General features: G+C 49.2%; 1 protein-coding gene across 4 annotated transcripts in view; it reads right to left on the reverse strand.

Annotated features, from left to right (window-relative positions):
• The window catches only part of slit3 (slit homolog 3 (Drosophila)), a 148,405-nt gene that overhangs the window by 12,886 nt on the left and 121,659 nt on the right, over positions 1 to 13,860 (reverse strand). For all 4 annotated transcript variants that reach the window (XM_078101703.1, XM_078101705.1, XM_078101704.1 and 1 more), the window contains 12 exons: positions 13,129 to 13,279; positions 10,828 to 10,902; positions 8,517 to 8,660; positions 7,846 to 7,989; positions 5,773 to 5,936; positions 4,607 to 4,739; positions 3,598 to 3,666; positions 3,419 to 3,490; positions 2,135 to 2,206; positions 379 to 450; positions 184 to 266; positions 5 to 85 (listed from right to left, as the gene is read on the reverse strand). In XM_078101703.1, the coding sequence (XP_077957829.1) occupies positions 5 to 85; positions 184 to 266; positions 379 to 450; positions 2,135 to 2,206; positions 3,419 to 3,490; positions 3,598 to 3,666; positions 4,607 to 4,739; positions 5,773 to 5,936; positions 7,846 to 7,989; positions 8,517 to 8,660; positions 10,828 to 10,902; positions 13,129 to 13,279 (1,260 nt within the window). The remainder of the gene's footprint in view (positions 1 to 4; positions 86 to 183; positions 267 to 378; positions 451 to 2,134; positions 2,207 to 3,418; positions 3,491 to 3,597; positions 3,667 to 4,606; positions 4,740 to 5,772; positions 5,937 to 7,845; positions 7,990 to 8,516; positions 8,661 to 10,827; positions 10,903 to 13,128; positions 13,280 to 13,860) is intronic.

Genomic DNA, 13,860 nt, shown 5'->3' on the forward strand with positions numbered 1-13,860 from the left:
GCACCTTTACACTGAAAGCGGTTGAGCGGCGTGGTGAGCAGCAGCCGGTCGGCCATGTCAGGCGGCCCGGAGCAACGAGCGATTCCTGCAAAAAAACACACAGAACACACCTCGACACGTCAGCGACACGTGCTCACGTCCTCGCGTGAGACGCGGCGGCGGCGTGAACGTTCTCCGTCGTACCGGGCTCCTTGAAGCCAGCCTTGACCCACTGAGACAGCCAGCGCAGCTCGCAGTTACAGTAGAGCGGGTTGGCGCCGAGAGCCCTGCAAACACACGGCGGAAAAGTGAGAAGCGAAGCATCCGACGGCCTTCCGCACACAAACGGGTAGCCGGCGGCGGCGGCGGTGGCGGCGGCGGCGGGGGTGGTGCACTTACAGGTGGGACAGAGCGGTGAGGTGGTTGAAAGCTCCTTCCGGTACGGTTGAAAGGTCGTTGCCATGGAGAGTTCTGCAGGAGAGAATATTCAACACTTGTGTCGGGTTTCTTTTGAGGAATGACTTTGACCAGCGACTTGAGGTCACGCTCCTCTTTCTCGTTACTTCGCCGGCGCCGGCATCGACTGGCCGCTCTTTAACTCACGGCTCTCTCTTACAACCGACGTCCCAACAAACACGCTGCTTTGTCTCCATCATCTCAGGCGGAGTGGAGCTGACAGCCGGGCTGCAGACTAAGCGCTCCAGCGCCGACTAGCTGCACGCTAAATTATTTAAATCGTTTGTGGTTCCCCAGCGGCGGACTCGCCATCAGCCGCTTCGATAATGGAAAATAAATAAAATATTTATGAAAAAAATAACACTAAATAAACAGAAAGCTTATTTTCATCGCTTGTGGAAAATATGCTCTCATGTGGTCATCGGGCCGAGTATGGCGCCGGTGTGTGTGTGTGTGTGTCTGTCTGTGTGTGTGTGTGTGTGTGTGTGTGTCAAGGGGACAAACTGCAGGCTGTGATGTGTATCGGTGTGAGCGTGCTCATTTCTCTTTTCTGCCTTTGGGGGTTTTTCTGTGCGTGTTTGTGCGCGTGTGAGTCTACGTGTCCCGATGTGTGTTCCAGACTTTCGTCTCCAGGGGCTCAGCCTGCAGACTGTGTGTGTGTGTGTGTGTGTGTCCGTTGTGTTGCCTGCCGGATACACGTTACATTGCATCGGAGCAAAGGGCTGCAGCAGGAGACGGCCATCAAAACAACACTACTGGAAAAGGGTGTGTGTCTTTTGTGTGCATAATTCAGCGCATGTCGGGCTCAGTGTGTAGCACAGAGCCCGACCTTTGTGTCTGTCTGCATCACGTCGTGCGTTCACACGTGCATCTGACCGCGCAAAGGCCGGCCCAGAGGGGTTTGTGGGTAATGAGGAATCGACAGCGGCGCGTTGCTTGAGGGATCGGTCCCGACGGCGGCGCCGACCGAAACGACAGGAAGGAAAACAAAAGAAGTGACGCCTAAAGTTCTCAAAGCTCTCGTCGATGTCCGGGGGGGAAAAGGACACACACGAGTCTGACCTCCCACGGAGTCTCACTACGGAGAACACAGTCAAAGTCTCTCCAGTCATCGGTGCGTCGGGGCGAGGCTGACTTCCTGCTGCCACCGACATTCTGACCGACGGGGATTCAAGTTCTCGCATCGCTGCAGTGACGTGCAGCTGCCCTGTTAACTTACAATTAAAACCACACTGCCAGTAACTCTGCCGTCATTGAGCACTGTGTGTGTGTGTGTGTGTGTGTGTGTGTGTGTGTGTGTGTGTGTGTGTGTGTCTGTGTGAGGGTCAGACAGAAACATTCTTTGTGCGCGTGCGAGTTTGCGAGACGAGGGTGGACACCAGATGGATGACTGAGAGAAACAGAGGCTGAAGGTCGATTCATCAAACAGGACGTTGGGTGGAGCGAGAGAGAGAGAGAGAGAGAGAGAGAGAGAGAGAGAGAGAGAGGGAGAGAGGGAGAGAGGGAGAGAGGGAGAGGGAGAGGGAGAGAGAGAGAGAGAGAGAGGGAGGGAGGGGTAAAGAGAGATTGTCACTTTTCTCTCTTTCGGGGGGCAGAGACTTTTTCTGTAGGTGGGTCTTGTTACTGGAACCCGGGGGAGCGATTTGATTGGCAGGCTGAGCGTCGCATGTTGAGTCCACGTGGAGATGAAGCTACTCACAGCAGGCGCAGGGACTTGAGCCCGTCGAAGGCGTGGACCGGGATGCAGCGGATCTGGTTGTAACTCAGGATGCTGGAGGACAGAGGACACCAACGAGGTCACACACACACACACACACACACACACTTTGTGACTGACAGCGATATCATCATCTTGTCTTTGCTCGTTTCAGGTGAGGTTGTCCTCGTCTTTGAGAATCCATCCCGATTACTTAAGATGAGTGTGGAGATACAGAAGAGGGAAGCACGAGAGATGACGCGGCACATCTGAGATGTCAAAGCGCTGAAGCGCCCCTTGTTGAAGCCACTGAAGCTTCAACAAGGGGCAAATAAACATGAAGGTCACGACAAACAGGACGATGCTCCCACGGCACATGAAGGTTCTTCTCTCTCTTCTAGAAGGACTAATAAAACACACAGTTTGCTAATAACAAAGGGAAATGAGTAATACGGTCGGATGCGTTTTAGGTTTCTTAGTTCTACCACGTGATGATGCTTTATCCTTAAAGCAGCAGCAGCCTGGAACATCATGAGCATCGTGAGTCTCTCATGAGTCCTCAGTGCCGATCATCGTAATGACCTATCGACCCATCGATTAATCCCTGCATGGTTATGGGATAATTATACTTCTCTCTGTGCTTGGGCGTTAAACAAGCATCCACTGATGCTAAGCTAACAGTAACAGAGGAAGCTAACAGAGGCCTGTGCAGAAATATAACAATGGGCGTAGCTGGAAAAAATCCATATACTTTCCCTAAAAAAATCACCAAAATTTATGTAAATTGAAGTTAGAGAAAATAAAGAATGAAAGAAAAAAATAGGAGACAAATCTGCTATAATAGACACGTTAGCACGGCAGAGTGGCAGCGAGGTGCTGAAGGGAATTTATATTGTAATTCAACAGACACAACCGGTGAGTAGCGGAGAAGCAAAAGGACGATTGTGAAAAGAATAGGAAGGTAGAAAGTAATTTGCCACACGTTAGCAAAGAGATGAACGAGAAACGAGTCAAAGAGAAAATACACAAAATGCTTGAAATGAGAGTGAGGCGAGAAAAAAACCAACAGGGAGAAGAGTGATATTCAGGGTCAAATTAGGACAGAATTGGAAAAATGAGGATAAGAAAAGATGAAGACGAGAAATGGGAAAAGAAAATATGGAGAAAGAGGCCGAGAAGGCAGATTAATCAAAGTTAAGAGGAGAAAACATCTATTTATCTTGTGTTTCTTAACCCTGAACCCATGCGTGGATGGGTGGGACGGGTGGCGTTGCCATGGTAACTCACAGTGTGGCTAGTTGAGTCATGTTGCTGAAGGTGAAGGGGGCCAATATGCTGATGCTGTTGTTGCTCAGGTCCCTGTGCAGATACAAGGATTCAGTGCACACACACGCACAAATGCACAAACAGATGCAAAGTGTCCGCTTGCAGATGTGTGTATTCAAGGTTATCCGAGAGGCTCTTACACCAACGACAGCTGCCTCAGACCTGCCAGCTCCTTGGGCACAGACGCCAGCATATTACCCTCCAGGTATCTGCAGGGAAAGCAGCAGAGTTCATGTTCAATCTATTAAATATATAAATCTCTATATATGTATATATATACTGTATATTAATACTCAGATAAAGTCCTGCGGGGCGAGAACATTTTAATATAGAGCGGCGAAGGTAAAAAAGGAGAAGTGAATCGTGGTGATGTGCACTCTGTGAACGTGATAAGCTACACATTTAAGAGTGAAACGAATAAACTAAAAGGTCAGATGAGAACACAATCGATATCATTTAGCGTAAAGACAAACCAGCAGCCGTTAAAAAACAAAAGTTTATTCCCTCCCGCCCTGGTTGCCTGGCAACATCACAGTGAACTCTGCTGTTGGTAAAAGATAAAATACTTTTTTGTGTAAAACCACAACCTGCGTTACAGTTGCAGAGCCGGGCCAGCCAGTCTTCATGCTAAGCTAAGCTAATCATCCCCAGCAACCAAGCGTGCAGACATACAACCTCCCCTCACGGATGCCTGTGTGGGTGAACTTTTATGATCCATTAGCTCCCGTCTCTCTCGGGTCAGAAGTAGGTCATGTGGACAGTATGATGGAGTGTCTTCTTCAGCCTGATCGATACCTAATCACTGCTATTGACCCCGCGGAGCCGACCTATTTCACAGCCTGAGGGCTTCCTGCGACTCTCCTCCCCTACGACAGGTTGCGTTCCCACTTTGTCCCAAATGTCCTAATCTCTATTAAACAGAGTTTTACTCTCATAGCACTTCTAACAATGACTTTGTATTAGACATTTCCTTTACCGGTCTTCATTACACACCACGTAGCAGCTGGCAAATACATAAGTAATACTTCGATAACCGGAAACGCTTTCCTTTTCTCTCTAGTGAACGTTATGGTAAAGCTGTGTGCGTTGCTCTCATTCCCTCGGCGTGTGTCCCTTGCGTTTGTGCGTCTTTGTGCGCGCGGGACTCACAGCTCCGTGGTGTCCTTGGGGACGCCTCTGGGCAGAGAGTGCAGACCCCTGTTGCTGCATCGCACCACGCCGTCTGTGCACGTGCAGACGTCCGGACAGCCGGACGAAGGAAGGCAACCGTTATCCTCTGCACCTGAAGGGGGGGCGAGGTGGGGGGGGCACAGAGCGGGACATGAGTCAGAGAGGACGAGGGACAACGACGTAGGACCTCAGGAACAGAGGGATGCTGAGGGGTCCAGAGGCGTTGAGCCAACGGATGATTCGTTTGACGTTGGTGGTGCAGGGATGCGTCGGCACCGGGTCCCACTCCTAGAAAAGGGATTCTCATCACACACTTAATGTAACCGGCTCCAGCGCGCTATCACGCGTTCACATCTATGTCTGTGCAGCTCAGTGCGTTTGAAGGTAGATGAGTGTGTGTTTGAGATGAGAGAATGAATATTAAGATCTGATATCATCCCACGGTTTCCCGGCCGAACAGGCCAACTACTTTCCATACTCGTTTTCAGTGGATGCTGCACGGCTGCAGGAAATTAGAAAAGTGTAATAAATCTCCAGGAGCTCATGAGGGAGATGGGCGCTGGGACAAGAGGAGATTGAAATAGTTTAAAGTGTAAAGCCATTAAGAAAGAAAGAGGGAGGAAAAGAAACAAAGAGGTAATCGACAGCGGAGCCAGACCGCACTTTTGTCTGCGGCGCCATTCGAGCGCCAAAAACCAAACCATACGTTGCAGTAATCAGCCATCGCGGTGGTAACAGCACCGTCACCGTGGAAACCACAGGCTGATGTCATCCGCGGTGTCCCGGCGGCTACCGTCACTGTGTCCTCACAACACCCCGCGACTCTACGTGTGTGTGCGTGTAAGGAAAGTTTGACACAAAAAGAGTCAAACTCCACAAAAATCCCCTTTCAGAAGATTTCATTGATGTAAGGGTGAGTTTGCTGGGAGAAAAAAGGCTCTCTTTGGGGAGTAAGGCCACTTATTGTAATAATTGAAATGGCATTTTCTAGGGAACTGGTGCTTCCCGACAGTTAACAGCTAAAAGTTGTGCGCCATCGCCGGGCATAAAACAACCTCCTCCGCGTTCCCTCACACGGAGCGGACCGATGCTGCGCATCTCCAGCTGTTCCTGTAACGTCGTTCATTGCAGGAGGATCGGCTCACCGTCGCACGTGAAGTCCGGCGAGGCCACGTCCTGGATGGGGATCTCCTTCAGGAAGGCCGGCTTCTGACAGCGAGGGTTTCCACTGACCACCCTCGTCTTCTTCAGCCACTGGCCCAGCCAGGCCAGGTGGCAATCGCACACGTACGGGTTGGACAGGAGGTTACTACGGCAACAAGGAGGGACAGGCACAAAGACAGGGAGGGGGAAAGCCTCTTTAACGGGCTCACCGGCTAAAATAAACGACAATGAGTGAAATGAATAGGTGTGGAACAAAGGGGAAGGAAGAAGAAAAGGTCATCAGGTGATTTTATTCAGAGAGAAGGAGAATGGAAAGGAAAAACGTTGTGAAAAAGGGAAAGATAAAAGGTCATCGGTGCATTTGATCCATTCCTGATCACCTTTCATTGCATCGTGTTGCTTCTGTGACACAGCTCATGTAATATTTATGCTGAGGCTCAATGGGGGCCCGAAAGGCCTCAGCAGCACATACCGGCTCATTTTATTCTGCTTTACATTCAATATTGTTGACAATGACGAGTACTTTAGAAGGTATATGAATGTACTTTCACTTATTGACTGAACATATAAAAGAAAAACCTTTGTGACACAATCGTAAGAGAAATCTTTTTAATGATGATGGTGACGAGTGGCTGTTTCTCCTGAATGTTGCTGTTTTTAATGGTGTTCTGCTGCAGACGCGCTGTTGTAATGAATGGACCTTCACCGCCTGGCACGCTAAAACAACGTGTTAATCTTTTAATTAAACGGGTAAACTACTGGGAAACAATGCACGACAAACGCAGGAAGAGGAGAAAACAGAGACGAGATAAGGAAATGAACAGAACGGTGGAAATAACACAGTGATTGTGTTGCATTAACGATCAAGTACTGCGAGAAAGAAAGAAAAATCATCACGACACAAAAATCACCAACAGCCCGCTGAGCAAAGCTGGGTTTACGTAACGATGCTGACACCCTCCACCCTCCATCCAGCCTCCGCCCACCCTCCACCCTTTATCCACCCTCCATCCTCCATCCAGCCTCCATCCAGCCTCCATCCACCCTCCATCTACCATCCCTCCACCCTTTATCCACCCTCCATCCACTTTCCATCCTCCCTCCATCCTCCATCCATCCTCCATCCAGCCTCCACCCTCCATCCATCCACCATCCATCCACCATCCTCCCTCCACCCTCAAGCTACCATCCCTCCACCCATCCCTCCACCCTTTATCCACCCTCCATCCATCCACCATCCTCCCTCCATCCACCCTCCAGCTACCATCCCTCCACCCTTTATCCACCCTCCATCCATCCACCATCCTCCCTCCATCCTCCATCCACCCTCCAGCTACCATCCCTCCACCCTTTATCCACCCTTTATCCATCCACCATCCTCCCTCCATCCTCCCTCCTCTCCCGTGTCCCCATTTCCTCTCTCTCCTCCCAGTAGGAGTTTGGATGGAAGGTGGCAGGTGCACAGCAGGACACGGAGAAAGAACAAAAGGCAGAAGAAGAAAAGCTTTTTTTAGGTTTTACTCGGTACGTCTAAAAAAAACTATAAAAGAATCCACATGTAATGTTTTATAAAGATGAAAGAAATCTATTATTTACAACAAGAAAACGTGAAAGTTCCTTCATGGCCGTCGTTTCTGTACGTTTGTGCGCGTCACCTTCACACGAATCAAAGCATGTAACCTGCACACACGCTTACACGCCAGAAACACACAGCCACCCATGAAGTCATCGCAGCAGGTGTTTTTCCATCTTCAAGAAGATTAAAAAACAACCGCAGATGCTCTTGTGTGTGTGTGTGTGTGTGTGTGTGTGTGTGTGTGTGCAGATGCTGAGATTTATTTAGATTTGATAATGTTCTTAGATCGAGACCAGTTTCGTCGATAATGATGGAGAGAATCTGTGATTAGAACAGGGTCCGGAGAGCAACATGTGTGCAGATGTATGTGTGTGTGTGTGTGTGTGCGTGTGCGCGCTGCGTGGTGGATAACTCCCAAAGCGGCGCGCTGATGGAGGAAAGGGAAGGGGAGGGAGCGGGGTCGCCGGGGGTCACTCACATGGTGGACAGGGAGTGCATGGTGGAGAAGGCTCCCGGCGCGATGCTGCTGATGCGGTTGTCGTACAGCGAGAGCAGACGCACAGAGCTCAGGCCCGTGAAGGTGCCGTTGTCGATGCAGCTCAGCTGGTTGCTGCGCAGCATTCTGGGAACACACGCGCCAGTAAACCGAGCTTAGTAAACTTGACTGTACCCGAAAGAAGATTACAGCACAAACTCTGGAGTCTCGTGTTCCCATCTCATCGCTATCGCAGGCTAATGAAACCGTTTGTCTTTTTAGTTGGATAAAGAATTCAAAATGCTTCATGTGGATGAGAAGAGGGCAAGAGGATGTAAGAGCACCAGCTGTAATGACAGAAAGCAGCGGTAAAGCCAGAGTCTACGTTTTGACATTAGCTCCTGACATGCGGCCATGTGGGACCAGGCTAACTGAGTTAGTTAGCATCAGCTATCTGCGGGCCGGGCTAACGTCGTTACCGAGGCTATTACTGGAGCCGCTTAACATAATACAGAGACAGCCATGATGCCAGAGAGTCATTAGTCGGCATGTACACATATATTTATATATATATAGCATCCACAGACAACATTAGCTCATGATTTCATAGCTTATTTATGGTGGGAGACTCTGTTCAGTCCCAACCAGGACACACAAACACACATCAGACTCACAGCGTCTTCAGGCCACTGAGGCCTCTAAACATGCGTCCCTGCAGTCCTGTTAGCTTGTTCCCCGTCAGCAGCAGCTCCAAAACGCCCGCCGCTCCGTCAAAGGCACCGTCACGCACGTCCCTCAGCTTGTTGTTGCTTAAGTTTCTGGAGGAAGGACAAAGAAATAGACGTTGAATTATTTTTGATTTAACTACAATACTAGCAGGACAACTAGGTGCAGGGTAACAGCACGCAGACACATGTGATGTGCTTGTATGCGCACACACACACACACACACACACACACACAGAGACACAATGTTCCCAGTTTAATTGCAATAATCAATCATGTAGCTTCAACTAATAAATGTAAACTCTTAATATCCTCATCTTGTACAAGAGAGATAACAGCTCAGACTCATCACTGCAACACTACAAAGCGCACACACACACACACACACACACACACACACACGGAACATGAGACGAGTTTCTCTCACATGATGAGAAGAATTTAAATGAAAAGGGAGCATTTGGCCACAGAGACAATAAGTTGGTCCGATGGCTTTCAGCACTGTAGCTTCATTCATAGCTTTGTGTTTCCTCTTCATGCAAGCTGAGAGGAGAGGAGGTGAAAGGAGATGAAAGGAGAGGAGGTGAAAAGAGAGGAGAGAGGAGAGGAGAGGAGGAGAGGAGGTGAAAAGAGAGGAGAGGAGTTGAGAGGAGAGGAGAGGAGGAGCGGAGATGAGAGGAGAGGAGGTGAAAAGAGAGGAGAGGAGGTGAAAAGAGAGGAGAGAGGAGAGGAGAGGAGGAGAGGAGGTGAAAAGAGAGGAGAGGAGTTGAGAGGAGAGGAGAGGAGGTGAAAAGAGAGGAGAGGAGGTGAAAAGAGAGGAGAGAGGAGAGGAGAGGAGAGGAGGAGAGGAGGTGAAAAGAGAGGAGAGGAGTTGAGAGGAGAGAAGAGGAGAGGAGGAGAGGAGGAGATGAGAGGAGAGGAGGTGAAAAGAGAGGAGAGGAGGTGAAAAGAGAGGAGAGAGGAGAGGAGAGGAGAGGAGGAGAGGAGGTGAAAAGAGAGGAGAGGAGTTGAGAGGAGAGAAGAGGAGAGGAGGAGAGGAGGAGATGAGAGGAGAGGAGGTGAAAAGAGAGGAGAGGAGTTGAGAGGAGAGGAGAGGAGGAGCGGAGATGAGAGGAGAGGAGGTGAAAAGAGAGGAGAGGAGTTGAAAGGAGAGAAGAGGAGAGGAGGAGAGGAGGAGATGAGAGGAGACGAAATGAAAGAAGAGAAGAGGAGAGGAGGTGAAAGGAGAGGAGAGGAGGAGAGGAGGCGAGGAGATGAGAGGAGGAGAGGAGAGGAGAGGAGGAGAGGATGAGATGAGAGGAGAGAGGATGAAAGGAGAGGAGATGAGCGGAGAGGAGAGGAGGAGATGAGAGGAGATGAGAGGAGGAGAGGAAATGAGAGGAGGTGAAAGGAGAGGAGATGAGAGGAGAGGAGAGGAGGAGAGGAGGAGATGAGAGGAGAGGAGAGGAGGAGAGGAGATGAGAGGAGAGAAGAGGAGGAGAGGAGGAGATGAGAGGAGGTGAAAGGAGAGGAGAGGAGGAGAGGTAAAGAGGTGGATGGCAGACAGTTATAAAATGTGATGAATCAGAGCAAAAGGAAAAGTAGCAGATGCAGGAATAAGGGAAATAAGAGGGTAGGAGACAAGGAGATGAAGTAACGAGGGAAGGAACTGAACGAAGGAAAATGGAAATGAGCGTTGGCCAATCTATATCGTCAGTGACACTGCTAGATGGTTAGCAATTTCCTCTCCAATAAATCAACCTCTGTCTTTCTCTATCTGCCTGTGACACACACACACACACACACACACACACACACACACAAGCCGAGAGGAGGTTGTAGATAAGGAGTGACTGTAAATCTGAACCGAAGGCCCATCTTCTATTTCCATTTAATATTTTCTAGCACCCACCGGTCCTTCCTCTCCATCCCTCTCCTTGATTCCTCTTCGTTTCCTCACTCATGTGCCTCTAATTCTCACTTCTTCCCTCTTTCCTTGAGTGGTTTCTCACACTTCTTCTCTTATTTTCATCTAGTGCTTCCTTCCTTTCCTTCCTTTCCATTCTCTCTCTTCACTCCACTTCATCTCTGTTCTGCACAAAGTTTCATCCTTTTTTAATTGTGATTCCTTCATTCGTCTGTCAGCAATATATCCAACAGGGAACGACTCACAAAGAGCCTCTCCCATTAAAACAAGATTGTCGACCTCCTTTTCAGCGAATGAATTGAGTGAGTAAATGCATGAAGTAATGAATAAATGAATGCAAAAAGAATACGTACATCTTCTTCAGGTTTGGCAGCTTCTTAAACATCCCAGCAGGCTCCAGGACGGCAATCTCGTTGTCGTTTAACCGCCTGAAGGGAGAATGATGGAGGAATTTAGTTGGACATGAATTATGGAACATGGAACCAACTGGACCATCCAGACAAAACAACACGAGATGGAGAGACAGCATGAAGGTCAAGAGGCCTTTGGTGACCATTGAAGTATGACGTGCTGCAGAACCCTTAATTAAACATACTTTAGAAGAGAAGAGAGGAGAAGATGGAGAAGAGCAGTGAATCTTTTCTATGCGGTCATCAATGCCCACAATGCCCTGAGCCAGGGGAAAAAGCGCTCGGGAGGCAGGAAGCTCCACGTCTGCTTTATCGAGCTACTTTCTACTAAAAGGACAAAGCGGAAAAAGGATGCTTGTGTGTGAGAGAGAGAGTGTGGACGAGGCAGAGTGAGAGAAATCGAGGAAAAGAGTGAAAGTTCAGCTGCAGGGGACAGCTTCTAATGAGACTCAGGGGTCTTTAGGTTTAGAGATCGACCCACCTGGATGAGGCCCAACAACACATTGCAAATTACCCGAGTGCAGATAAAACAACAGAATATCAAATAAAATATCTCTGCTGATGTAACTGTAAGAATGTATTGAATGCAAATAGTTCTTAAAACTGATTCACTCACAAGGTCAGTGTGAAAGGTTGATGTCAAAGAGAGTAAAAAATATGAAAGCCTCGGATTCGCCCTGATAAGGCGGGTTGCACACTGGCTGTGTGTGTGTGTGTGTGGGGGGGGGGGGGGGGGGGGGGGGCATCAATAACAAGGTTGTGCTCGGAAGGAAAAGGCGAGAAAAAGAGAGGGGGAGTCAACAAAGTACAAACTCTGATCTGCCCTCTGACCAACCATGAAGGACACAGGTTACATTTGTGACATGAAGTATCCTGGGGAAAGAAGAGGAGAGAAGGAGGAAGCGAGGATGGAGGAGAGAAGGAGGAAGCGAGGATGGAGGAGAGAAGGAGGAAGGGAGGATGGAGGAGAGAAGGAGGAAGGGAGGATGGAGGAGAGAAGGAGGAAGGGAGGATGGAGGAGAGAAGGAGGAAGCGAGGATGGAGGAGAGAAGGAGGAAGGGAGGATGGAGGAGAGAAGGAGGAAGGGAGGATGGAGGAGAGAAGGAGGAAGGGAGAATGGAGAAGAGAAGGAGGAAGGGAGGATGGAGGAGAGAAGGAGGAAGCGAGGATGGAGGAGAGAAGGAGGAGGGGAGGATGGAGGAGAGAAGGAGGAAGCGAGGATGGAGGAGAGAAGAGTTGGGATCTTGGTGCAATGCTGAGATTATTATTTTTATCCAAAGACACAACTAACTCCACAGGCGTCATCCTGCATCTTCCTCGTGCTGCAGCTCCACAGCAGAAGCTACGCATCCTCAGTGGAACATTTAGAAATATTAGTACATTATTATTCAAGTGGATTTAAGCAGAAACTTGTGTTGCTGATATTCATGTTATCTTTGACAGATATCATTTTTTCCATTATCAGTCGGGTCGTTTTTGATGACTTTTTCACAGAGGTTTGATTTTAGGCTTCTGTAGATCAACAGAATTATGGGTTTTTCTAGCAGGTGAATCCTCAGGATAATACCAATTTGTTCATTTAGACTCTCAGATTCGCTACACCGGGAGGCTTTTTAACCTTCCTTGCAATCAGGTTGTTCCTCTTCCTATCTGTTACTCCCTTTCTGTTTCTAGCAGTAAAAAGAGTGATCCATGGGACTGTTCAGCATTCTAGTGGAGACCCTTCACCAGACATGATGATGGCTCCTTTGGGACTTTGAGGGAGATGGAAAAGACTGTTGAGTGGCATCCGGTCTGGGAGCTCGAATAAGAAAAGATGCTGCTGTGAGAGAAAGGCGGTGGTCTGCGCGTGCATCGCATACGCACATCTGTGCAGCTCCTTGCATGAATTCCAGCATTTGAATGTGCACGTTTCGATGTGCACATTTGAATGTGCACGTTTCGATGTGCACGTTTCAATGTGCCTGTTTCAATGTGCCCGTTTCAATGTGCCTGTTTCAATGTGCCCGTTTCAATGTGCCTGTTTCAATGTGCCCGTTTCAATGTGCACGTTTCAATGTGCACGTTTCAATGTGCACGTTTCAATGTGCACGGGCCTTTTGCTGTTTGCATGCGTCTGACCAAGTGACCGGAATGTCAGAGCATCAGCTTAAAGCAGCCTGACACATTTCCTCATGTGTGACTTTAACACACGTGCATTACATCCAACACGCGTGTGGCAGAGGAAGGAGCCGTGTGACTTACAGGTCGGTGGTGTGTTCGGGGATGTGTGGAGGGACGCGGGTCAGTTTGAGGTTGGAGCAATCGACCACGGTGCCCTCACAGCGACATTTCTCTGGACACACGAGGTCCTGGAAACAGTCGCCACTCAGGCGGCTGCGGTAGTCCTCCTGACCTGCAGAGGAGACGGGACGGGAGAAAGGTCCAACCGAAAGACACACAAGGGGACGACGTAGAAAGGGGAGGAGGAGGAGAAGCAGGCAGATGAAGTCAACAGAGGAGAAGATGGAGGGGAGGAGAGAAAGACACTTGTTGTTAATGTTGACCTCTGAATGTGGCCTGATTTCAATATGCTCTACACGTTGCACAGGGCTGATCACCACCTGCTTATGTAGATGTTACGTGAGCAGACCTTCATGGCCGCCAGTGAGGAACGCAGCTGGTTTATATCGCGCAGCACAAACGCGATTCATAGTTTTCTCTGTGGTCGTCGCCGCTCTCTCCTCTTTGGAAGCGCATCTGTTCTGTTTCATTTGAACATTTTTGTTTTTTCGCCAATCAACTACTGGGCTGCCGACACACGACTTATGGGTTCTCTCTCCTGGCAGACACCTTTCACAGCTGGACGCCGCTCTAGAACCAGGAGCCCCTTTTGGCTTCATTCGCAGAGAACGACCTTGAGTTGAACTCAGGTTATCGATTCCTGCTCTTCCACCGATATGGAGGATTGGCTGGTCAGCCGCGAGCTGCCAAACG

This window comes from Gasterosteus aculeatus, chromosome 4, assembly GCF_964276395.1.
Source record: "Gasterosteus aculeatus chromosome 4, fGasAcu3.hap1.1, whole genome shotgun sequence".
NCBI lineage: Eukaryota > Metazoa > Chordata > Actinopteri > Perciformes > Gasterosteidae > Gasterosteus > Gasterosteus aculeatus.